Raw genomic sequence first — 27,966 nt, forward strand, 5'->3', positions numbered from 1 at the left:
TAAGCTTTTATTTTATTTATTATTCATTAGAGCGCATATCATTTCTGACATTAATAATAGATAGAATTACGATAGAAGTGCAATAGCTTTTTATAAAATGATTATAGCCCCCAGGGTGTAATCGATGTAAGATTTATTCATAATAAAAGTCTATAAGTATATACAATATGTTTGTATTAACATTTTAGATTTAATTAAAAAGATTTTATACGGTTTATTATGGAACCACAGAGTTATGCATTTTTTTTCAATTTAAAATAATGTCAATTTATACAATACTGTAGATAACCGGCAATTGTAAGATCTGTATAGGTTGTAATAAAAATAATGAAGATTAAAGACTGTTGTATTCAGAAAGTAGAAAGTACAATGATTAGTTGATTCTAGTGATAGTAGAGCTATCTCATGTGCAGTACCTGATACCAGTATCATACCAGTATCAGGTACTGCAGTAACAGTTGATATAGGAGTGTATTATAGTTTAAAGACCTATATTTAAGACTCCCGCCAGACTCATTAGTTAAGGAATTACAACAGACGGCGTAAGCACCATTTTTATATAACACAACCGGTCATGTAAACCAATAGTTTAAAAACGAACATGTACGCTTGATTAAAGAGCTTATTTTTTGAACACCTATATTTGGGTTTGCCTCCAGACGTATTAGTTCAGAAAGTATAAAAGAATTCATAACATTTTAACACTCACATTATATGGTAAATAACGAAACTCTACTGATTGTTATACATAATAAAAATTCTATAGATTCTATATAAATTTATTGAAAATAATAGAGTGTCTTAAAGTATTCGATTATATTTATGATATGTTATACCTATAAATATCAGCATAAACATTGCTTGTTAGTGCATCTGAAGTTTTTAGTTGTATATTTTTATTTGAAGAAATACGTCTAAGGACTGAATAAATATCACAGTACTCTAACCAGTACAATATATATTTTATTCGTACAACAAACTTTTAAACTATATTTATTTCGCTAAGTACAAAGTTTTACTTAATAAAGCAATTTAATATTTTATTTGTAAGATGTATATACACATATATTATAAACAGAGGAGTTCACTTAGAGCTTGAAAACGGTTATATTTTTTTAAGGGCGAAATAACTTATTTAAGAAACCTAGGTAAAGACTTTGTCGCTATAATAAGTACAAATAATAAAAAAGCAAATACTGAGTAATAAGAATCAGCGAAATAAAGATTTTCTTGCTAACATATATTTACTATGCCTCGCTCTATAAGAAGCCCGGAACCCTGACAATTTCTGTGTTAGTCATTTATATCCTCGTTATATTAAATTCAATTATTTTTATTAACATAGAATGATGTACCAACGATTAAGAATTAAACAAGTAAACAATATTTGTGTAAAATACCTTTGTGTACTCGTATTCACAGATATTCTTATGCAATACTATTTATTTTATACCTAAAATCACTAATGCACCCATGTTGTCTTAAAAAACCTATTGTTTTAGAACATTTACACGAATGTAATAAATTAAAGCATTAAATTTAATATAAAAGCAAGATTTACACCAAAATGATTTTAAAAATACTTCATAGCTTGCATAATTAACGATTTAACGTATCTTGAACGTTAAAAAGAATCTGCAAGCATACTAAGTTAGTTAATAACTGGTATTCTTCAAGTAAACGTAGAAGTAAACATGGTTTAGTGTTTAATTAAATATTATGATAAATTAAGGATGAAAAGAAGTTCATTACTCAGCAGCAAATCTGGAACCATTAATGCTAATTACAAGCAGCTGCAAAAAGGAAAATTATTATTTTATTAATGAAAGACTAATTAAGTTAAAATAGTAGCAAATTATCTATCATACAATATGCTAAACATATAATGTAAAGCAAACGATAAAAATCCACTAATGAGCGCTTCCTGAAGATTTACAAGCTTATACAATTAAAATTCAGATGGCGCCACTCAAACACACTGCAAATTACAGAACAACGAACTACAAAATACGAGTAATCATAGACGTACTCGTACAAAGGAATGAAGACCAGCAAGCAGCCAGGCACTCAGGCAGTCAGCCAGTCAGCTAGTCAGCCAGGCTTACTTGCAACGTGTTACTAAATAATATTAGTAATCGCTATTTTATTGTTGTTGTGTATTAAGTTGCTTGCTAAATAAAAATTGTTCAAAAAAAAAAACTAAGAATAAATAAATAAAATGAGGAAGAACTTTTTAACAAGCAGGCGAGAAAATTCAAGCATGCAAGAACTTTTCCACATACGACTTCGTCCACATCTTTGGCAGTACGTAGTACGTCCATTGTCTGCGAGCATGTGAAGAAGTGCAGTTAAAAGATATTATTTAAAACAATTTATGTTGGCAATAGCGGAAGTAGCAGCAACAACACTTCTTGTACCTGAAGTTTAAAAGCTTTTTAGTCGCTTTCATTGTATCTTTTTGTTGCAAAGAAAGATTTGTTCACTAAAACTCAATACGATTCTTTCAAAGTAATGACACAAACAACAACAACAACAACAAAAGACCTTTGATTGTGGTGAGAAGGCGAAAAGAACTGCCATGAAATAAATTTGAACTTTATATCTTTTGGCTTTACGGTTCGCCGCCTAAGATTTAATACACTTTCGTATAGAACTACTTTTTGACACTACTTACACCAAATCTTAAGAGCAAAATAATGATAATTAGCAAAAATAGTCTAAAAAAAATAAATAATAATACACACAAGAAATGCTGAGGAAAAATCTGAGAAAAATAAATGAAAAATGCTTAAGCAAAGATTTTTATCACACATTCACACACAGTGCAATGACTTCTTGTTAAGCACAGCAAATCTTAGTATCTTATTCTTTCTCAAATTTTGTTTTTGTTTTTGTTTTTTTCTTATTGTATTTTCGTACTGCTTTTTACATAACATCTTTTCAATTTGATACTTTTTTTACTCCAGCTTCGACTTAAACTGCGGCTTTAGCACAGTTCAATCAACTCTAGGTTAAAATGACTGTCCGCCTGGCCGCGCCCATTGAGTTTAGTCCGCATGCATGATGCATAGCCCAAAAGAAAAGCATTTAAGCCAACTTCTGGCACCTTTACGCATCAGATCTCGTGCTAGGGTACACTCGAAAGTGGCTTAGGTCAAGTCGCTTTCAACTGTTACCACATCAAGTTGTATGTAACACTTAGACTCTTATTTTAGTTGATATATAGTATTTAAACTAAGCTCATCTCGCAACACACATGCACAAATATACAATGTATATATCTATCTATACGTTTATTTAATTCTAGTTACATAGATACTTTATATATAATTATCGCTTTACTGATCTGGCTTCGGATGGTATGCTTAGATGCTTAGACAATGTTCCAAAAGTTTATGTTTGTGCGTTTCGGACAATGAATTTTATGGTTTTTATTCGCATTCGCACAAGAACAATTTTCACAAAGGCACGCAATTTCGCAATGGATTTAGTGGATGTCATTATCTTGATTTTAAGTGCTCTTAGTATCATTTTTATTATAAAACTAACGAGCATTGGCAGAAAGATTGGAAAATAAAGCAAAAAAAAAATTTTATAATAGCAACATTGTAATAAATTTACCATGAATTTAAAACCCAAACTCATAAATTTTTATTAAGAAATGCGGTTTTCTAATCAGTGATAGGATGTAGTATAATTTGTGGAGGTGCTAGAATTAAGTTACCAGCAAGAAAAAAATTCAAGTGCAAAACAATTTATATTAGGCCTTTTCGGTGGCTCGCAAGTACGGCAAAAAATGCATGTTGGCCTATGTTGGCCACGCGAGTCATTGGCATCACTGTTGCAATCTGAGGTTTTGTTCAAACAAACAGCAAACCTTGCATTGTGCATATAAATCAAATATAGTTCTATAAAAATATTTTTATATCAATCTTATCATTATATCTAGGGAGAAGGATTTTGGAGTGGAAACTTCTGTATACGACATTCTAACCTTCATTTTTAGGCTAGACTGCTAACAGTTCAGTGACGAACAGTCCCATCACAAGTTAATTCGGTGTTTACAGTGCCTTCATTCTTAAGACCAACTGCTTGATTAGATACAGTTGCAACACAAAATCTAAGATGTTTACAGTGCGTTCATTCTAAAGGCAGATTGCTTTTAACTCAGTTTGGAACAGTTCCAATACAAAATATTCAATGTTTGCAGTGCCTGGATTCTTAAATCAGATTGCTTACCGTTACCGGTTAGAAACACTGGCTTCACATTAGATTTGGTGTTTGCAGTGCTTCGTTTCTATTTTAAATTGAGCCAATGTACTAGCCCAAAATAACTATAAGACAGAGTAGAAAAATAGTGTAACAGTTTTGCATACATTGCGGCCAGTATAGGCCTGCATAGGCCAATCTCATATATATTTATATATATATATGTCTTTAAATTTTGGTTAGTGTATTAGTTGTATATAAACGATCTTGAAGAATTTACTATTCTGTTTGCATAGAGAAAGTTACTCAGCTACACATATAATTTAATCTCATCTGCTGTTTTTTCTTTTACTAAATTAAATATACTCCTATAGCTTCTGAAAACTAGGTACTAATTAAATGCATAATTTCTTTCAAAGCCATTTAAAAACATTCAAATGATAAATAAAATTATATCATTGCTGTCACTTCATTAGGATTCTCTGATTTTCTTGAGGTCTTTTTATTTGTTAAACAGAGTATGAAGCAAAAAAAAACTACATTTCTATATAAATATGAATTAACATATTTAATAAATAATTCAACTAAATATCTCTTTTAAATAAACTTATCTTGGACACAGTTTGGCTACCAATAATTTACTATAAATATACTATTTAATACATTAAATAGATTTTTAAAAGTTTGCTTGTCAATAATTTTATTTATGTTACCTATTATTTAACTTAATCTCAATATAATTAAATTTGTTTCCATAAATAAAAACCACTAAACGTACTTCCTACTCTGAACGCGGTCAACGATAACGCCATCAACGACGTCAAGCACGTGATCGGTTCACACAGTAATGTGATTATCATTGTCAGTGGCAATGAATTACAAAACTATTTAAGCGCCATCTACCATGCAGCACAGCTCGACATAGCTAGCTAGGGTCGGCTCAACTGCAAGTCATACTAAGCGTCACTTTGCGTCATTATCATTAACAATGTCATTGCTAGTTGACGTTATTGTATCAAGCAAAAACGTAAAGGGTCTCTAATATCAGCTTTATAGCCGGCGCACAGCGATTGCATACTTTTAACCGTGCTAGACTGTTTTTCTGGTTCGTGCTGTTAATGCAACTGCTGTAGATGCACGCTTCAGTGATGGTCATTTATCACAGTGACTCTAGTGAACGAGACCAATCGTTGGTTTCGTAAGCCAGTTGTTGCGGTTGTTGTAGTTGTTGTTGCAACAATGCTGCAGTTAATTAAATCAAGCATAACATAAAACATTGTAAATTATTTATTTTTCTTTGCTACTTGATATATCTTTTCTCAGTTAATAAAACAAATACTTAAGTAAATTTAGTTGTTACAGTGAAGTGTTAGTTGTCAGAATTTATTTTATTTCATGTGCGTGAGAAACTGTCAATCACACATAATTTATAGTTAATTTTTAGATATCACACAATATATTTTGTGATTTATCAGACATACATATAACTGTCATATATAGAGTCTAACTAGTGTAATTAAGTGACCAAGATATATTAAGCAATCTTAATTATATCAAAGTTTTCAATTTTTGAACAGTTATTAATATTGCATCTTCTTATTTCTTCTTCTTCTTGAGTTAGTGCTATTACGCACTTTTACTCTATAATGGCTGGGGGCTTATCTCTACCCCACACTAGGCTTTAACTAGGCAAAGAAATCATATTATTTATTTGTCTTTTGGTTGCATCAATAACATAAGATTCTATTATACCCATTTTACTCATAGCCGTGATAACATAGACAGTGTTTCATAAATAAACAAAATTATAACAATGTTATAAGTCCTTGTTTAAGTCCTTTACTCATGACATAGCATAGCAACTTTTAGTTACTGTATGTTACACGGTAGTGAACGCCGTTTTGTTCGATCTTGCGCAGCATGTATCGCTATAAACAATAACTACTATTGATCCACCCAAAGTAGAGCTGATCTTAACCCATCTTTTATTACTACTTACTTTGTTCTCTACAATCAATATACGATTATATTGAAAAGCACTCTAAAATAAAATTACTGATAGACTATTGATAGAACTTCCTACCGTAATTATCTATCACAACTTGAATAATGGGTGGTGCATCTTTTGAACAAGTTTACTGTTGTTGTAATTATTGTTGCATAACTTCTGTCAACATTGTATCGTTATATATAATGAATATGTACAGTATCCATTATCCATTGAAGACAACACAAACTCTTGTATCTATTACTTATTATAGAGCATACACTAAGTAAATCTATTTACGAACTATTTTTACACATATCAAGTGAGGAAGAGGAAATATCTGGTATCATAGAATATCATCGGCAGCCATTAGATCAAGAATATGTGCTTGATTTTAGATCTTGTTTTCATTCATAGTCAATAATCAAAGCTATTAAATTGATACGCGTCGAAACGTTAAAACGAGTTTCGATTTAATACCCATCGAAAATGATAAGCACCGTTTGCGGTTGTGACTGCGTTTGTGACTGAGCTTGTGACTGCGTTTGTGACTGTGATTGTGGATGGCGAGTGAGCATATTTCAGTTATTAATGCTCATTCTGGCGTTGCATGCGTTTAGTTTCTGTGACTCGTATTTGTTACAGGTTGTTTATATATGTTTATTTTTTTTTGTTAATTTTTTTTTTTGTTATTAATTTGTGTAATTTGTATGCTATTATCAATAACAGTTTGCGGTTCTAATGAACAATTTTAAGAACGTTTTGTTTGCAATTAGTCAAGCGCCTGCAGTTGTGTGGTTTGTTCATATTAATTTCGTAATTACAAAGTTGACTAAATTTCCGATTGAGGTCATAACACTGCTTAAAATCGTTGGAAGTATTTAGGTGTGTATTCGTATCTTGAAGTTGGTAATGCTTGACTATGTTGAGTATTGCATTAACAGCATAATTCTTCGATAGTCTGTAAATAGTTCTAATTTAAACTTAATAAACTTCTATTAAGAATTGGATTGAAAAAGAAACGTGTCTTTATTAACAGCACTTTTTAAACCATGAATGCAACTCTGCTAATAAATAAATGAGCATATAGTAAGGATTCAAATAGTTATCACAAATAAAGTTAACATATTTTTTTTAATTTTTTTTTACAATTTTTTTATTGACTTCCGCCAAAGACAAATTTATCTAAGACGTATTATATGAAAATGGGAAAGAAATTTTTGTAATAGATCACCGAAACTGTGGAATCTGTTTGATCAAATGCAAAAAAAAGTATTCAGAAAGTGCATTTAATTACAAAAAAACATATAATTTATTAAAAAATTTGAATCTACATACTATACTAAGTGCTACAAAATCATGTTTGAAGTAGCGGCCTTGTGTCTAAAGCCTACTTGAGCTCAAATAGTGATTCATTGTGATAGAACAAGATCATACTTCCGAATAAATTCAATATTACAAAACAAAAAAATAAATAAAAACATTTAATTGATATTTATATAGCTAAAAGTAATGTTTTCTTACTAATATTCTAAATATAGGCACACTAATGTAGCTGAATATCATCATAAAACTTTAAATATTTTACTTTCTTTATTTGATTTTGCTCATTATTAGAAATATTCAATTATTTTAAGTCACAAAAAATTAAATAATTTTAAACTTAAACATTAAATAAAATAACTCTTGTATATCTGTAAAAATCTTCTTAATACACCAATAATTCCATAGGCTAGCTCTAGTATTATTTAGTATCTTCTTTGAGTTTGTGGGAAGCAATTTCTAAATTCGTGCTTTTATTGCGGCAATAGCAATGGTATTCGCATGATATTTAATAATCCTTTAACTATCTAATTATGTAGTCTTACAGCTATTTTCACATTAATTTTATAGTAGGAAAGGGCTGAGATACATTATTATCTATTAACCGCCAACCAAAAAGCCAAGCAGTCAAACCAATAAACTAAATAACCAGCTTACAACAACAAAAAACATTAAAGCAATACCAAAAGCGCTGCAAGCATTTATACAACATGCAACCCAACTAATGACACCAAGCAATTGCCAACATGATTACCTTTACCCATTCCTAAGGATTTTAACTTAACAAAATTGGTATAATATACAATCTAATGCCAAGGAGCCGAAACGGAGGCAGTAAAAATCTGTGCATAAACAATCTAAACTGCAACTTCGTACGAGTATAAGGAAATACAGTATGCCTTCAACACTACTTAGAATTCCCAAGCCAAGTATTTGTAACATAATCAGTATGTTGATGATATGATGAAAAAGCAACATCCTTCTCGTATGCATCCCTATGAACCTCCATTTCTAATATGCACGTATCTCATTTTTTTGCATATAAAGTGCAACAGCAAAATTTGCCTAGCCTAACCGCTTAGACCTCGCCAGTATGGCAAGTTATTGTAGAAATTATTATGCCGCATATTTTTTCATGTCTTTATTGCACATTTCCCCTCAGTAACCATAACCTTTATTGGGGCAGTTTTCTTAGACTTGAGAAAAGTAATTTTTTACCTGAGCTCCTTCTTGTAGTACTTTATATACAAAATGCACGGCAAGGCTCATATCTACTTATTTCCTTATAGTCTCACTGATGCCCTATCGTGTCGTAAGGAGCAGCAACAGCACTTGGTTGGTTGGTTGGTTGCAAGTAATTGTTTCATAATATGCGAAACGTGCATATGCTATGCACATATATACTATATACCCTTACCTGCTGCATTATTGCAGAACATTACTAATATAGGCGTTTGATGAGGACGTGGTTGAAGTTAAGATTGTTGATGAGTGCATTACTTTGTGGTAGTATTTGTCTTTCGGTTTTGTAAATTCCTGTGTACGTGTGTGTCTATGACTTGGGGGCATAATTTGCCTAGTCTGGAGGTCTTGCAGTTTGCGCTTGCACAAAAATGTAAAAATATACCATACCGATAGCATAGCGATTCATAAAAAAAATTGTATATTATGCTTATATTTTGCATGAAACCATAATAAAAACAAAACAAAACAAAAAAATAAATAATAAAACACCACGTCACGCCATAATATCAGCAGTGTGGCATCTGCTACTACCCATCATTCACCGGTACACCAATAGCAATATATTCTGTTGCAAGTACCTTTAGCGTATGACAGTAGAAGAAAAAATATCTCGTCAGTTGCTACTACCTTACCTTTGTGTTATTATGACCAATTTTTCATCCAGTATTCTATCTCGTTCCTTGCTTTTTTTTTTGTTTAGCTATTAGATACTTTACTCTAATCACAACATGTACGTACATTAAGTAACAACATGTAGCATGCGAAATACAACAACTACACTATGCGACTCTGCGAACTAACTGCAACATCTACATTGGTACTATCGACCACGGCATAATACTCCTAAATTACAGGCAAATTCATTTGAATTGCAATTGACTGCCTGCCCGCCTATAAATTGTAATTTCAATTTACTCCTTTTTTTTGATTTCTTGACTTAAGTCTTTGCCTTTGTGGCGCTATTAGCATTATTGATTATGCAGCTTCAATTCAAATAACGCAATTTTAACAAAATTATTCAACGCTCCAACAAAGTATGTACTCAGAACTAAACAAACTTAGCATCCTACCATCCTAGCATAAGATAAAATATCTGTGCAAACCATAGCACCGGACTACGTGCACAATGTCATTATTAACAACATCGATAAAAACAATAACAACAGCGATAATAATAAAAACAACTCTATCATCATAAGTATTATAAAAATCATAATTAACTGCATCGTTCGAGAGTTATGCGAACGATCAAGGCCATGAAGAATGCTTAATTTGAGCAGCTCCTCTCTTCGCTTTTTTTATTTTGGACTCTTTAGCTATGGCCTTATAGCTCATAAAAATCTATTTTCATTTTATTGATTTACATTTATCTGTTTTTTTTTTTTATTTTTTGTAAAATTGTTTTATAAATATTCTGTAGAGAATTGCATAATTGTAGTTAACAATTACATTCGATTTATGGCATGTTGAGTTGTAAGAGTTCTGCAGCGGAAGACAGCCCATGTAGCGGAGGTTTGTTGTGGATATTAATATCATTTTTATTGTTAGTAGTGCTTTTTGCCATGTAATTATTGTTACTACATTTTATGTCTTTCTTTAGTTAAGGCTAATAATTCAAACTGTTTCTGAGAATTTTGATATTTTACATAACTTTTTCATATCTTTTGCTCCATAAATCATACATTATATATTATTCAAGCATTCGTCAGAAAGAATTTTTCCATAAAACAAATTATTATTTTTAAAATTTTTTTATATAACCAATATTTCTTTCATAAATATGCTTAACTTTAATTAATGTGTATAATTTTCATAAGAATATATATAGAAAACTTATAATAGAAGTAGCTATAACCTACAGACCTGAATAGGTAAGGAATCTAGGGTAAGGGATCTATAATAACGCAACTGTTCCTAGCTTTCTTCGATTTTTGCATGAAAACCACCAAAAAGAAGTATATGCACTGTCTGGCATTTAAAATTTTCACAAACGTATCATTTTTCAATAGTTCTTCTCACCGATTTTACATGAAAACCAGCAACAAGAAATAAATGCTCTCTCTGACGCTTCTACTTTTTACGGACTAATCCTTCTACAATAAAACTCTTCACCGATTTTTAAATGAAAATCCCAACATACAAATAGTTACACTCTCTGAAACTTCTAACATATCACTGATCTAGCCATCTCCAATAATTCTTTTCGTGGATTCAAATTGCAAGCTAATATCATGTACTAGGACCCAATTAGACTAGTCTGAATCAGGTATCTTTGGTAGGTAAATTAATCATATCTTAAAAATGCACTCCTTAATCACTTCTTTATAATTTTGAAATAAACATCTTTTATGAAATAAATAAAATGGATAATTAAACAAGTCAATTTTTTACTTTGATTGGTTTCAGTTCTAATAGAAAATAATGATTAGTGGTAAACTTATTTCACAACGTTTGGTATTCACCCTCTCCAATTTTCTGAAAGATCTAGTTACATTTTTTTACTTCTTTCTGCTATTCCTTCTTAATTTATTTCCATTTAAATCATCGGTTGAACAAAGTCTCTCTCCATAAGGAGTCTTAAGAACCTATAATCCTCAACTACCCCTTTTCTTCGTAAAGTAAGTAAATTTACAAGAACTTAAAAGCACAGTCGATCTTCTTCTACTTTTTTTCTCCCATAACACCAGCACTTCTGTTCGTTCACTTCTCTCACAAAATAGTTTGTTATTGTGCGTTGTGCGAATACTGTGGGTGTGGTTGTTGCCCAAATTATATAACAACACATATTGTAGCATGTTTTATGCTGTGAAAAAGCCTTTCTTAAACTTTTTAGAACTTAAAAAACAAACTAACAAGCAAAATTATGGTTTCAACTGTAATTTTTTCCTTTCATTGTTAAATGAAGAACAATGCTTTTGTTCTTGTTATTGTTTCCAACTTTGGTGCTACAAACCGTAGTACTAAACCAGGTAGGAATACTCATGGAAAACAAAAATAAATTACGCCAAACTATTTGTGACGCAAAATTGCACACATGGGAACTGTAAGCCTCGGTTGTGCTCCTTTTTTTTACAACTGCAACATAGGAAACAATTGTAGCCAGTCTTTGAATGAAAACAAAATAACATATAAAACGTGCCACCAGACGCATTACTGGGCTGAGTTTAGAGTTTAAAAAGAAAACATAGCTTTGGCAGCACTGTTGCGGCTTAAGTAAAGTTATGCTTGCTTATGAGTCGTAATACTTGATAGTAGGCTCGGTATGTTGAACACTAAGTCATATAGGCTTAATTTAAGTAGAGTTTGTTATTGTCAACGACATTTAGCTCTGGGCTAGCATAACTTTTTATAAGCAACTTCATACTTACCATATGGATTATGCGCTAAATAAGAGTTTAGTAAAATTGCTGCTAACTTATCTACGCGAATTAGTTTGAACACATTAAGCTGTTATTTTATAGCTATTATATTGTGATGCTACATATTTATGGAGTTAAACTCTTCCTCATTTTCTACAGTGCCTTTAATAAAAGCATAGATTCCTTATTGCATATTTAAATTTTTTTATTTATGTGAATTTATGTGTTATATAATTTATGTGACAACTGCAACATATTTACTGTACCTCCAAGCGCTCAAGCAGCTAAGGAATAATATGTACTCAGGTTTATAATTCAAAAGTTGTCTAAAATTTATTACTGTAACTTAACCTGAGTAGTTAAATTATTAATTGATAGTCAACATTAAAAACTGACAAGCGATATAATATATCAAAAAAAAAAACATCATAGGTGTACATATAGTACACCTATATTTATTTCCTCAATCTAGCTAGCGCTAGGTTGCAGTGCTGAGAAGTCAGTGGACGGTCATGTTTAGTTCAAAATCTAAATCTTAACAAAATATTATTTAGTATTTTAGTTTGTATTTTACATGTAACTATTTTATAGTTTGTATATAGGTACATGTTTTTTTGTTTTTGTATATATAAATTTTGTTTTCACACAAATCGGTCATTCAACTTGAAGCTCGCTTCTATAACAACAAAATAATATACTACAAACAAACAAGCAAATAAAACTACAAACAAATATAAACAGCACAGAGCTCTGAAGATATCTGCAGTGAATTTAGTTAGTATAAATCCTGTATATATGCTTAAAACAATGCTATTTCGCGTGCTACCATTTGGAACCAAGAACAGCTTTAGTCTTAAATAGCAACAACAACAACAGCAACAGCAACACCAACAACAACATTAACAACATCAACCGCAATTGCAACAGCCAAAAGCAGCAGCAAATGTCGTTGCTTAAACATCATCAACACCATCACCACCTTCTTAGCTTAACATATGCTCTAGTAGATATTCTTTCAATACCTTACTAACTCCATGTACTAATTCCAACAGATACAGTGGAGGCACTCTAATAGCAGCTAAAGTTACAAACCAACAAGATGAACAAGAACAAGAACAAGAAGAAGGAGAGGAAGAAGACGAAGAAGTAGCAGCAGAAGAAAAACTTACACTTGGCCGTGATATTGTATCTTGAAAATTTCAATATCTTTGCATGTTATGCTCTTTTGGTCGTGTTAATAGTTGCAGTTGTTCTTCTTCTTCCCATTGTTGCTGTTGTTGTTACGTGTTGTTGTACTTTTTACAAGTTTTAAAGTTGCTGCTACTTTTGCTTAAGTTGTTGTTGTTCTTATTGTTACTGTTCATTCGTGAATTGAAGCTGGAGCCATAGCCGGAGCTGGAGCTGGAGCTGTTGTTATGGTTTGCATTATTGCACTTATACATCATTTCCACACCAAAAACAGCAACAACAAAAATAGCAACAACAACAACAGTGCTATGAAATTGCATAAGTTTTAAAGTTCTAAGCCACAATATTGTTTATGCTCAGTGTATGCAAAATGTGTTAACAACTCCTTACACTTCCTTTTCATACGTTTCATTCCTTAACATGAGACCTAAAGGTGTACGTACACTGTGCTTCCTGTGCAGCACCGCCACGTTTGATCTCGTCTCCAAGTAACAGCGAAAATGCTCAAGACATGTTTACTGACTGCAAAGAAAAAGAAAAAGAAAAAGAAAAGAAGAGAGAGAAAAAAGAAGAAGAAGAAGAAAATTAGTATAAAATAATAAGAAGAAAAAAAAAGGTTTTTAAGATTTTTTATTAACTATGCTCGCATTCATTGTTGCAACTTGTGACGGTTGCAGTTCGTCTCTTTGTTGTTGTTGTTACTGTTGTTGTTGCTGCTGCTGATATTTTTAATTTTGTTAATTTTATGCGCAACCAGGTTTCACTCTTCCATAGACTGCAGTTCATTTATTTATTTATTTATTTTTAATTTTTTTATTTTGTATTTTAAAGATTTGTTTATTTATTTTTCTTTTTTTATTTTGTATTTGCTGCACTCACACATTTGGAGTAAATGTTGAAAACTTAAATTTACATCCGTTAGCTAAACGTACAACGGCCAAAGTAACAATTGCAACAACATTGAGAACAGCAGCAACTAAACAAACATTGTACAGCATTAAATTGTTGCACTTTTATATTATTTACAATAGATTTTTTTTACTCATTTCTTTAATTTTTTTTTGTTTTTTTTTTTTGGTATTTTACTAAAACATAGAACAGTAATTTGCTAGCTAATATTATTGCTGTTGCTAACAAGTAATTGCTAATAACCAGAAACCGTTGTTGACTTTTATGAATTTGCAGGCGGTTGGCTCATTTACAATTTATTGGCAACAATAAAAAAATTTGTTTGCAACAATTTTTTCAAACTATTTAATAGAAATATGAATTATGGATTATGAACCTAGAGATTTGTTAAGAGTGCTAACACCCTTACTTCTATATAATAGTTTGCCTTACTTGCTTTTGAACAGCTACCTCACTTTTATTTATTAAAACAGGAATGATGGACTTGGATGGATTGTGAACTTACAGCCTTTATCTTCCTTACTTCTATTTACTAAAACAGGAAAGATGGACTTGGATGGATTGTGAACTTACAGCTTTTATTTGTAATAAATGTGCGCCTTAATGATCCTGAGCATCTTCCTTACTTCTATTTACTGAAACAGGAATGATTGTTTGTGGACTTACAGAGTTGATAACAGCTAGCAGCTTTACTTCTAGCTATAAGACTGCTTTATTTAAACCTATGCAACTACCTCACTTTTATTGTGGAACCATTTTTTTTCAAGTGTAATAGTTTGAATATAACATTTTTAAGATATTAGTATCACACATGGGTATATTAAGTGTGTTAAGTAAAAATGCAGTTCTCCAACCCTAGAACTTGTCACTAGTCAAACTATTTGCCCATGTCCAAGTATTAGGCTTATATACTAAATAATTGGCGCTAGATGGCGTGTGCAATTTTTTGTTAATCAACGTTAAGGGTTGACAATATCAACTTCAAACCTCGGTATATTGACGTATATTATAAATTGTCTGACTCTATTGAAATCCTTTGTCAAAAGGGTGTGTTTGGGAAACCGGAATTTATGACTTCAAAGAAATAGCTTGCATGGTAATTCTACATCATCAACAATAGTTTTTACTCTAAAAAAAGTTATTGGTTTTATTTGAATTAGAAAAAAATGTCAATTGTTTTGGGTATAAAATTGTTTTGGGTATAAAATCAATATTTTTGGGCATTTATACAGTCATTTAAAATTGTAAATTTCGAATAGGAAAGCAAAAAACGTATTTTGCTTTACAGGACATAGAAGATTCAAGTTTCTTATCCAACTAATAACGGAAATATAGGTATACTTATATATGACTTTGCAGGGCCTCATAATGTTGTATTTAATTCGTAATTTTATGTATAATACCGCTTATACACCGCAAATTACATGTCCGATGCTTACCTAATCTTACGAGTTAGCATGGACGAGTAAACTACTGCTGCGTCCATAAATAGTAGCAACGAGTAGCACAAAAACAAATATACAATATGAATATATGTAATGTACACAACTAATCCATACAAACTATTACTTATAAGAAAACTTAGTCTAATTCATCAATGTTAAATGCAGTCATTAAAACTATTAATTAAACTGTTTTAATTAAACTGCTAACTAAGTTTATATTACTCTTTTTCTAATTAAAGCTTGCACATATTGTAACTTTTCTGCACATGAATAATAAATGAATATAAAAATTGTAAATGTCTGCTAGCCCTTAACAAAAACCAAAAACAAAAAACTATCATTATCAATAAAAACTGCAGCAAGAACTGCAGTTGCAACTGCAGCAAGAACTGCAGTTGCAACTGCAACAAAAACAACATAATAATCATTTAACTAGAATTTCAAGCTGGTAACTTTGTCTAATAGGAACCCAAAGCAGGAAAGTGGACTAAGCAATTCATAAAAACAATTTGTCAAATCACTTCATGTTGTTTTTGCTATTTTTTGTTGGGCTACGAGTATTTTGAAGAATTAAAAACTTCCTACTTTGTGGCTAGGTATGGGTCTGCCAAGCATGGCACTAAGCTGCATAAATATTGTGTAGCATGCTAGAGTTGTTAGCATATTCCATCATAAACGTCACTTGTCACAACCACAAACTCGAGCAAAGTTACGCGCACTTTTCACATGTTTCACTGTCAGTTCAGACAATTTGTTGAAGCATTTTGCGAAGCTTAACAAGGTGGAAGACGGGAACTGGACTACAAAAGACATGTTGAAGCAGTGCTCGCTTACTCGAAACGATTGCATTTGTGGACTCCGACTCAGACATAGAAATGGAAACGGTTAAGGTGAAGCGCCTGTATGCATAACAGGTACAAATGCATTGAAGTGAAGTTCAGTACGAACGCAACTCGCAATTGTGCTGGACTCTCTAGTTGTCGTTGTTAGTTGATAATATATTACCGGCTTAGAAACGCATCGGGAAGTTGCACATTTTGTGTACCAGTGAAGTCATTCTTGTACTCGTTACTCATCTATCTTTGCATTTAATTTAGAATTTGTTGCATAACAAGTACAACGTTTATTTGGCATGTGACCGCATAACGTGTTTTATATGTTATTTTTTTTTATTTTTATACTAAAAAAATGTATCTCCTACTTTATTGCAGCAGAACTACTGAAACTCAGTTTAATGCTGTAATAACATGTTACTCGTCTCCAGTTTCATTACTTCAAGCTGTCGCTAAAGTTACATTTTCTTGCAATTTCCTTTTCAATAACAGCGAGATGTCGTTAAATATGTAGCTTTCGCATTTTAATTTCGTTAACTACATAAATTACTGTTGCTGATTTTGTTGCAGTTGCAATTGCATTTGCAATTGCAATTGCACTTGTTAATAGATCAACCAATGTTGATTTCAACTGTTGTTAATAGATTTAAACATTTGGTCTTTGTGCAGCTAAGAGAAATTTTTGACGTCATCAGAGACTTCTTAAATAATATACTGGACTACAAAAAACTGTTCTATGTATTACCAAATATAAAAAATATAATGAAAATTTTTAACTATGTTATTAAATTATTCTAACTAATTAAGAGCGATATTCACGATCTCGAATAACGAACGCATAAATACTGCAATGCCGTAACTAGAAAATATTTGCAACCCTGTTACTCGCTAAATTGAATAGCGGGATTCCCACGCTTAGTCGTAAACGGCTATGTAGAGTGCTCATAAACTATTATTGACACAGTTTAATTTACTTATAAGCTTTTGAGATTGGTTATCATTATTTTATGTAAGATCATATTAGAAACATAATTAAATGGTATAATTTATATTTAAAAAAAAAATTAAGAATAAAAAAATGGACTTTTAAATCACATAATTATATGCGCTTGTGTAATAGGCTTAGTACATTAATTTAAAAAAAATGGGTCGTAAATAGAGAATCTCAAAAACAAATATATGGGGGTCTTGACAGTTAGGTTATAGTAAGTGCAAAACTTAATCCAAAATTCATAAGATATCTTATATTATAAAACTGTTAATATAATATAAATAATAAAATATAATATAAAATATGCACTACAATATTTAATGCTTTAGATAGATCTTTAAATATTTTAATAAGTAATTAAATCAAACCTAAATATTTTATATTTATATATATAAAATATTTATATTTTATAAATATATTTTTCCTGATCAATACATTAGCAAAAAATTAGTTAGATATAATCAATATTGTACATATGTTTTTGAAACCAATTACTAATTAAAAATATTATAATAAGCATAACAGAGTTATTAAGCATAACATGCATATAATATTTTTATTTAATAAACCATAACAAATTATATTAATCGTTTGCTTTTTATTTTATTACAGCTCCACTGCAAGATATAACAGAAATTCAACAATATACTGGTAAGAATAAAGCATTTTTTTAATTTTACATATATTTTTCTTATAGCATTTATAGTAATATATAATAACATATCACATATACCTAGTATTACTAATGGTATGGTATGCTAGTTTACTTCATTAATAAGAACCACAAATTATAATATATAGTAAAGCTCTTAAACTTTCCAGTATGCACTTAAGATTTACTTCATATGTAAAATATTCTGTTCACTCATATAAGAGTCCATCCAACTGCTTTTTTGAGATTTTCTTTTACAGTTCCTTTATTCGTTGGTTTTATACATACATAATAACAAAAAAATATTTCGAATTGGGTGTTCACAATCTTCGGTGCCCTTTTATAGTTTGTGTAATGCAAAAATGTAGTGTCATAAAATTGTCAGTTATGCAGAAATATACTTACGAATAGGAATAGGAATGAACGGGATACTAGCTCCCGACGGATCAGAGCACTGCGACCGTCTTTGATCTTTTGTGCTGCAACATATATACTTACGAATGTATTTACGATTTATTTGCAATACATAATAACTTATTATTTATAAAAAAATTTTATAGACTATTCTTAAGCTTTCCGTTTTTAGGTCCCCTTTTCTTTGTGATAGTATAGTGCTCAATTACCAAATAAGCCATTTTCATAGAACTCTGCTAAACTTTCTAGTAGAAGTAACTACAGTTTTAATATTTGGGGATACAAATTAATGCACATAGTATCACATACTTCTTCACGTGCTTCTTAAAAGAAATGCTCCTAACAAGGACTTATCATTCAAGATATGACAATAAGTTAACTTCATTGGACCAATCAATCAAGTCAATCGATTCTCTTACCACACAGAAAGCTTTTAGTATCTTTCATTTACCGTTTTTTGCCATCACCAGATGGCATCATCATATATGAATAAATTTGACTTTAATTTATATGAATATTTTAATTTCACATTTATATACAAAATAATAATCTCTGTTTAATATTTCTGGGTAATATCATGTTATATATATTACTTCATTATTATAATTTAATTGAGATTAAGTTATTACGGTTGTTTGAAGCATCCACTTAAGCCTTGTGAACCATCGTAGTAATGTTAAAAACTTGCTGAGTTCGAAACCATTTCGTGCCTTAAACGATCGGTCTTCAATTAGAAGTCCTACAGTTGATTAAGATCCTAAAATTTTTTCATAGCAGCTTTAACTGACTTACGAATCGGACTCTAAGCATTTTACTCGTTTTCTCATAACTGAGGCGTGTTTCATGGAAGCGAATTTTAAATTTCATGGCATGGTTTTATAAACGACTGTGACTGAGTAGTAATTCCAGCATATAAGACTATATAAGACTGATTTCCTGTTAAGTAAGTTAACGAATAAAATTTTAAAAGTTTTAAAAAAAATTTTAAAATTTTAAAGTCTAATTTTTGTGCGTATAAAATTATTAAAAATATTTTTAAAATCCTTGAACTAATTTAAATAATACTCACAATAAATATTAAGGTAATTAATCAAATTTGTGCAAATAAATATATCATAATCATGCATATAAATTCAATCAATTGCCAAACAAACAATGAAAACGACAAAAAAAATGACAAAATGTTGTGTTAACAAGCAATAAAGTGCTAATAATAAATAAGACACCTCAAAAATGCCATAAATTGTCATAATAATAAACGTTTAAACATATATAATCCGCTAATAATTTAACACTTCGTCCAAGCACTGAGTGACTTGAAACGGACATACATACAGACATACATAGTTAAAAAATTCATATAATCATAAAAAAGATACAAAATCAAACTGACCGATTGTTTAATAACCAGGTAGATAGATAGATATACAAACACCTGCGACTGTCTATACAACAAATTAAATAATTGATATACCGACAGACGACGGACGACGGACGTCGGACGATGGACAGACAACTAATAGACCTCAAAATGCTACTGGCTGTGAATAACTGCCGCAAACAGTTCCAACGCCACTGATCGTCATAAATATTTGGATATTTTTAACACTTAACAAACTCAAAAATATTTTTTGCTTTATTATTTTGTTAGAATTTGATTGAAATATCTTCTGACACTTCCACAAAGTAACCACAAAGCGCTTATCTCTTTAATTTGAACTGCAACAATTTTGTAATAAATTGTGGCTCACAACAACGTGTGGCGCTCACGTTTCAAACATAAATCGTAAATTTTCATTTTCATTCATTAGACCCGCTCGTTAACGTTTTTTATTTAATAACAAATACAAAGCGTTTTTTTTTCTAAGATACGCCATAGCCGCAACCAATTCAAGCCAAGCCAAGCCGAGCCAAGCCGAGCCAACTCAAGTTAAGCTAACTAACTTTAACCCTGCCGGCACGTTTCGATTTGGCTGACCAATCCAACGTATGTCCGGCGTCCGTCCAGCCAACCATCCATAATCATAAAAGCCGTAATTGTCGTTGATTAGCGACTAAATTAATGCGCCATGTAAACGCGCTAACCAGGCTCATTACTCGCACTTTGTGTAGATTTTATTCATTTATTATTTTTTATTTGTTATGCTCATGTCATTTAAATTTATTAGTATTATTATGATTTGTTGTTGTTTTTGTTAATAGTTAACACTATTATTAACGGATATAATGCAATTGCTAGAAAAAATTAGTGACTAAAAAATTAGTACTGTTTACTAATACTAATTAATAAAATAACTACCTTTTTGATTTGAGATTAATAATCATTTTAATGTTTTGTGTGAAATAAAATTTTCTAATAATATATCAATTTATATAGATTACTGTACTGAGTTATATAGATTACCCAAAACCTTCGAAAAACCAAATAATTTAAAATAATAACATCTTTCGAAGTTTTTGGGACTTAGATAATGTAAAATGGAAAGCTTATTTATACTCGCTTTTCAATTCTCTTGACAATGCTATTACTCTCAATCAGTTAGAGTTATATGTGTGTTAATGACTTCAATCCATTTTAGACACAGAAAATTGTGCAATCCTTTTTGCCAGAAGAATTTCTACTACTTCAGACATGTAAATGATTTCATTATCCCTGATGACAGTCTACTCTGGTAATCTTCCCTTTATAAAGAATCCTACAATGGTGATTACCTCACAACCTCGCAAAGCAGTGAATATTTATCGGAATTATCACCCCAACCGTAGCTTCCAAAACCAATATGGTTCATCACAAATAATAACTTCTTTTACTTTTGATGTAATTTGGAGCGCCATGTTTTTAAGCCTCGCTGTAGAGGGGGTGTTTTAGTCCGTATACTACATATTAATGTTAGGGAGTCAGGCACACCATTCCGACGACGGTCGGTTTGACGGTACATAAAGCATTCCAGCTCCTCACCACACAAAAAAAAAAAAAAAGTTGTAACATGTATAAGGTGACATACGGTGACTATGTGCAACCAAAGCGAATATAGAATATAGAACATCTGGGTGCGTAACATAATTTTACCACTTTTGCTATCCATACCATCGTATCTGAACCATCGTAATCACTTTTATAATTACTATTCCACAATTCGATATAGTACGATATCCCTGATATATGCCATTTAAATATAATTATCTTAAGAGATTGATTGCACTGTGCGATAAAAAAAATATACTTTATCTTTGCACTATTTTTCAACCTTTTTAGATCAGTTTGGGTCTGTTAATCTTAAATTTGCAACGTAACCTTAGATATTAGATATTTTCTTAGATATTTAAATTTCTGATAATAATGAGCTAAAATTGGAAAATTTAGGGTTTTCATTTCCTGTTTTCAGTAAACTTGCAACGAATGTATCTATAAAAATTTCTGCCTTAGACATTCCCATACCCTTTCCTCACTCTCATAGACAGATTTTTCTTTAAATCACCCTGTAGAAGAAAAGCGTTTTAAGAAATATTTGTTAAAACACGCTTTTTAATATAAATTATGAGAAATTTGGGAAGAGATATGTAACATAAGACAAAAATCTTTGTTATTTATTATTCGTAATAAGTTTACTGAAGACACCAAATTCGTAACTCTTAAAATGAAAATATTTTCTTGATCTTTTAGGATTATAATTTTTAAACTTAAACCTATTATTGCCAGAGACCCAGATGTCTAAGAAAAAAACGGATTCAAGATTTGATCAAAATCAACAAATCAAAAGCAGTGTATTATTAACTTTACTTCTGTTGTCAGTACCCTTAAATAGCTAATAAAGAGAATCACAAAATCAGTCTTATTCCATGTGAAAATATACTTTAATTCAATCTATTATATGTGTATATTTCTACTTTCCTAATTAAACCTTTATATGTAAATATATTGTAAGAAAGATAAATTCTAGATTACACGATAAATAAATTAAAATTCTTCTCTTTAAGCTTCCATTCACTTAAGACGCAATCCGAAATTCTTAATGAGATTATCAATTCTTTTGTATGCAGATCTTGCGTGCATTTCTTGATTTTATTATTTCAAGTGAGAACTGCAGCTGTTGCCCTTTACCTAAAATGCTAATTATTATTTAGTTCGCACATAAATTCTTAACTTAAAAGTAAAACACTGTATACTGAGTACTGAGCACTGAGCACTGAGTACTGAACCGAGCAACATTGTTAATCGAGAAATTTCACTAAATCTAGTTTAAATGAAGAATCCAATAAAAATGGGTCGGCAATTTGCGGTTGTGTGCGATCCGCAAAATGCAAGTGCGTGCATAATTATTATTTAACCTCTCGGTACAGATTTCTTGAACTGCTTAGAAGTCAAAGAAATTATAATGCAACCAGTATTAAGATGATGAGATATTACCAAACAAATCAAGTAGGCTGACTAGCTCCAACTTGTGAGACGTATGAACGATACACTTAGATGGAAGATACATTTGCTGCAAGTCTTGCATGAAAAGAAAACTGCATTTTAAGCAGTTGCAGTTTAGAATTTTGTATTACGTTGAACTTTTCATCTGCTAACTTTTACTGCTGCACACAATTAGCTGAACTGTAAATATTAATTATTGGATGGATGGATGTCTTCTAATAACAGAATATTAAATGCAGATGCAATTAAAATTAATTAGGCGTGTATAAGTTCACGAGTATATATGTATATATACTATCGTGGATTTCGATTAATTGTTTTGAATATTAATTCATTTTTTTTTTTTGATAAATGAAGATCTCTTCATGAAAGCTTATAAATTACTATAAGATGCTGCCATCTAAGCATCTTAAATGGCACATTATATTTATATGTTTCATTTTTATCAATGAATCATTTAGAGTTAATTATATTTAATTAATTAGATTTTTATTTAATTAATTAGAATAAGTATATATAATATGATTATTCATTTTTGTATTTATATTGCAGAAGGCTGCTACTATAACTACAATCATTATAATGAAGGCGATAGAATAATGACAAATGAGCCTTGCTTGAATTGTACATGCCACAATAAAATGCTCATGTGTTATTTACGTGTCTGCCCGTTCACAAAGCCAATCGGTCACGATTGTATTGTGGAGAAGCGTGAAGATCAATGTTGTCCAATTATCACATGTCCAGAAGGTAAGATCGCTCAATCATCAACAACGTATCACTCAACGTAGCAATCACATTTTAATATTTGTTTTTATTCATAATTTTCAGTTCCAGTTGATATTGCCCATCACGCTCCTGAACCAGGAACTGAATTAAGTATTCCTGAGAAATATGGTTGCAGTATTGATGATAAATTTTATCCAGAAGGCGCACAAGTACCATCAAATCCAAACAAACCTTGTGAACTTTGTTATTGTATCAAGAATCGCACATCATGTCTGATGCAAGAATGTACACTACACATTGATGGTTGTACACCAATTTACAATAAGGGCTCATGTTGTCCAGTTCGCTATAATTGCGGTAAGCATGATAATTTTGAGTTCATAGTTTCTTCTTGAGCCGCTTATCCAGAAATTGCAAGTTCATATAATTATATTACTTATATTTCAATTTTACAGATCACGAAAATGATGTTTTGGAATTGGAAGATCATTCTACAACAACAACGACAACAGTACGTCCTACACCTGGTTTCATTTTGACCACAACGATGATACCATCAGTTTCTACTGATTGTGTACACAATGGTGAATTGTATGCTGATGGCGCCTCAATTACTGGAAAGAATGCCTGTGAGCATTGTTATTGTATGCGTGGCGATATTGTTTGTGCTGTTCAAGAATGTGAGATGCCATTGTTGGCCAGTAATGGAAAATCTTGTCATGCCCTGCCTCCTGCTGAAGGTGAATGTTGTCCTAGCAATTATGTATGTGAAGACGACTCTGCTACTACACAAATTATCGATACAGCCACTATCAGCTATGATGGTGAAGCAATCACAACTGCAGCACCAGTTAAAGATTTGCATGGTGCAATTCCTGAGGAAGATTTACAATTGCAACAACACATTGACGAAGATGAAGATGCACATAAAGAATTACCAACAGAAAGCGCTGAACAACCAGCAACAGCAAAACCAGTTGAGGGTGGAGAGCTTGGTAGTGGAGATTATGAAACTATTACTACGACTACTGAAACTACTCATATTGATACATCTGCTGCAGGTGTCAGTTCAACTACTGAAAAAGATCAAATTGATGATGATAAGAAACATATTGAAGTTACTACCGTTAAGCCTCATATCTCTAAAGAACCATCATCCGCAGAAAAGGATGAAGAAAAAGAACATGATGAAGAGGAAGCCGATGTGGTTGAACTTACTACCCCCAAGACAACAAGTGATAAACGAGATCAGTTTGATATCACTACTGAGCATTCAGATGTTAGCAAGGATGGTGAAATTTCCGATATTTCAACATCGGCACCCGCTATCCCACATGAGGAAACTACTGAATTTGTTACTAAACAGCCAATTCTAGATGATATTCACCATGCTGAAGACACAACACTAGAGTCTTCTGGTGAAGGTGAATCTACAGAATATTCTACTCAACAACCGATTTCACACGTTTCATCTACAACACCGAAAATTTCAGAAGTTGATGATCTTTCAACTAAAGAACCAATTTCAGAATCTGCTCAGCATACTGAAGCAACAACTTCTAAAATTCCTGAAGATGAAGAATCTATTGAATTTGGTACCAAGAAACCAGATTCTGACGTTACTGGGTATGCAGATGTTACAACACCAAAAGTATCCATTCAACCCGATGAAGCAGTTCAACCTGATATTACTACTCACGAAACTGAAGTTACTGAAGGTTCTGGAGAACCTGGTAGCAGCACATCTATTAAACCACCTACTGACGAAAACATTGATATTGGAACCCAAAAAATACCGACTAAAGAAGTTGAAGATAAAATTGATAGTAGTACTGAAAGTGCATCGGTTGATGATAAACAACAGACAGTATCACCTGTTGAAAAGATTGGTTCTGAAGAAGATGAAGAAGTTAGCAAAACTACCATCGCACCATCAGTTAGTACTCACAAGCCAACTCAAGCAATTTCAGGCGAAGAGGAAGCATCTACAGAAGAAATCGAAGAAGATAAATCATCTACTGAAATTCCATCTGCTGATGCCGAAAAACAAAAACCAGTCATCGATGCATCAACAGAAAAAGTTGAACAAGATAAATTTTCAACTGAAATTCCAGCGACAGAAGCAGAAAAAGAAAAACCAACTCTCGATACATCTACAGAATATATCGAAGAAGATAAGTTATCTACAGAAATTCCAACGACCGATGCTAAAAAAGAAAAACCAGTCATCGACACATCTACAGAATATGTTAAAGAAGATAAAATCTCTACTGAAAGTCCAACAACCGATACCGAAGAACAGAGGCCAGTTGTTACCAAACAGCCAGACAGTGATGAGGTCTCTGAAGAAGATATTAGTGGACATGTATCTGGTACTGTTTCAACTCCCATTGAAGGCGATGAAAGCAAAACTGATCAACCTGATATTGGTGATAAAAAAACTGACTTGGATATTCACAAACCACTTACTTCTGATGACAAAGAGGATACTTATCCTGTTAAAGAATCAACTGATACAGGAATCACAACGCCTCCTACTGATATATCGGTTGAAACAACTTCAATTGAAGATCTCTATAAAATCTCAACTATCAAACCACATTATGAGGTTCCTGAAAGTCATAAACCAATATCATCTGAGGAAGCATCATCTGAAGAGGTTATTGATATGCATATACCCGCAATTATTCCTGGAGAAGGCGATTGTTTGGTTGGCCATAAAACTTATGAAAATAATTCAATTGTGCCAGCGTCTAATGAATGTGAAGAATCTTGCAGATGCATTAGCAGTGTCATTGTTTGTGCTCATGTTGAGTGTAATCTTCCTGAAAATCTTGAAGATTGTGTTTTGGATGCAGCAACTACAACCCAATGTTGTCCAAGCTATATTTGTGGTTTTGATGCTATTACAGAGAAATCTAGTGAAGAAACAGAGAAAGAACATACAACGATTCAGACGCCTACGGAAATTGTTATGCCATCTATAAGTACTGAAAAACCAATGTCACATGTTAAAGAAGAAGTTACCGAACCAACAATCGAAAAGGAAACAATTCTTCCAGTTACGGCTGATAAAACAACATCTAAACCATCAGCCGTTACAGATCGTTTCGACGAAGCACCAATAATTGTAGCATCTATCGAAGAAAGTTCTTCTGAAGGTACAGATAAGGATACAGAAGGCAGTGAATATACAACCACCCCATCAGGTGATAAAAAACAAACACCAGAAATACCAGAAACACAAGATCACAAAGTTGTATCAACAACGGAGAAGGAAACAACAACAGAACATTTCGATGAAACATTATCTCACACTATCGCACCATTCTCTGATGAAAGTGATAAGGATCATATTGAAGATCAAACTTCCATTCCAGCTACGGAAGAAGAAAAGGAAAAACCTGAAACTTTGGCTCATACTGTTGTTCCACCAAGTATGGATGAGGAGAAAACGGGAGAACCATCACGTATGGACGAAATATTACCACATACTACTGCATCTTCAATTACAGAAAAAGAAGAAGAGAAACCATATATCGATGACACACTGGCTCATACTGTTGCACCACCAAGTGCGGGAGAAGAAGAAAAAGAAAAAGAGAAACCTCACGCTGAAGCGACGGTGGATCATACTGATAAGCCATCAAGTACAGAAGAAGAGCCACACATTGATGAAACTTTGGCTCCTACTACTACACCTTCAAGTACAGAGAAAGAAGAAGGAGAAAAGGAAAAACCACATGTTGATGATACATTGGCTCATACTGTGGCTCCATCAAGTACAGAAGAAGATGAAGAAGAAAAAGAAAAACCACACATCGATGATACTTTGGCTCATACTGCGGCTCCATCAAGTACAGAAGAGGATGAAGAAGAAAAAGAAAAAGAAAAAGAAAAACCACACATCGATGATACATTGGCTCATACAGTGGCTCCATCAAGTACAGAAGAGGATGAAGAAGAAAAAGAAAAACCACATGTCGATGATACATCGGCTCATACAGTGGCTCCATCAAGTACAGAAGAAGATGAAGAAGAAAAAGAAAAACCACATGTCGATGATTCATTGGCTCACACAGTGGCTCCATCAAGTACAGAAGAGGATGAAGAAGAAAAAGAAAAACCACATGTTGATGAAACGTTGGCTCACACAACTACACCTTCAAGTACAGAAGAAGAAAAAGAAAAACCACATGTTGATGATACATTGGCTCATACAGTGGCTCCATCAAGTACAGAAGAAGATGAAGAAGAAAAAGAAA

At 31.9% G+C, this 27,966-nt stretch overlaps 1 protein-coding gene across 19 annotated transcripts in view; it reads left to right on the forward strand.

Moving 5' to 3' along the window:
* LOC119683759 (titin) overlaps positions 1-27,966 on the forward strand; it is a 109,006-nt gene that overhangs the window by 73,442 nt on the left and 7,598 nt on the right. For 17 of the 19 annotated variants that reach the window (XM_038097619.1, XM_038097600.1, XM_038097603.1 and 14 more), the window contains exons 3-6: positions 18,102-18,140; positions 23,525-23,722; positions 23,804-24,058; positions 24,157-27,948. In XM_038097619.1, coding sequence (XP_037953547.1) covers positions 18,102-18,140; positions 23,525-23,722; positions 23,804-24,058; positions 24,157-27,948 — 4,284 coding nt within the window. The remainder of the gene's footprint in view (positions 1-18,101; positions 18,141-23,524; positions 23,723-23,803; positions 24,059-24,156; positions 27,949-27,966) is intronic. The other 2 variants (XM_038097606.1, XM_038097610.1) reach the window with 2 other exon arrangements.

Source organism: Teleopsis dalmanni, chromosome 2 (assembly GCF_002237135.1).
Source record: "Teleopsis dalmanni isolate 2A chromosome 2, ASM223713v2, whole genome shotgun sequence".
NCBI classification, from domain to species: domain Eukaryota; kingdom Metazoa; phylum Arthropoda; class Insecta; order Diptera; family Diopsidae; genus Teleopsis; species Teleopsis dalmanni.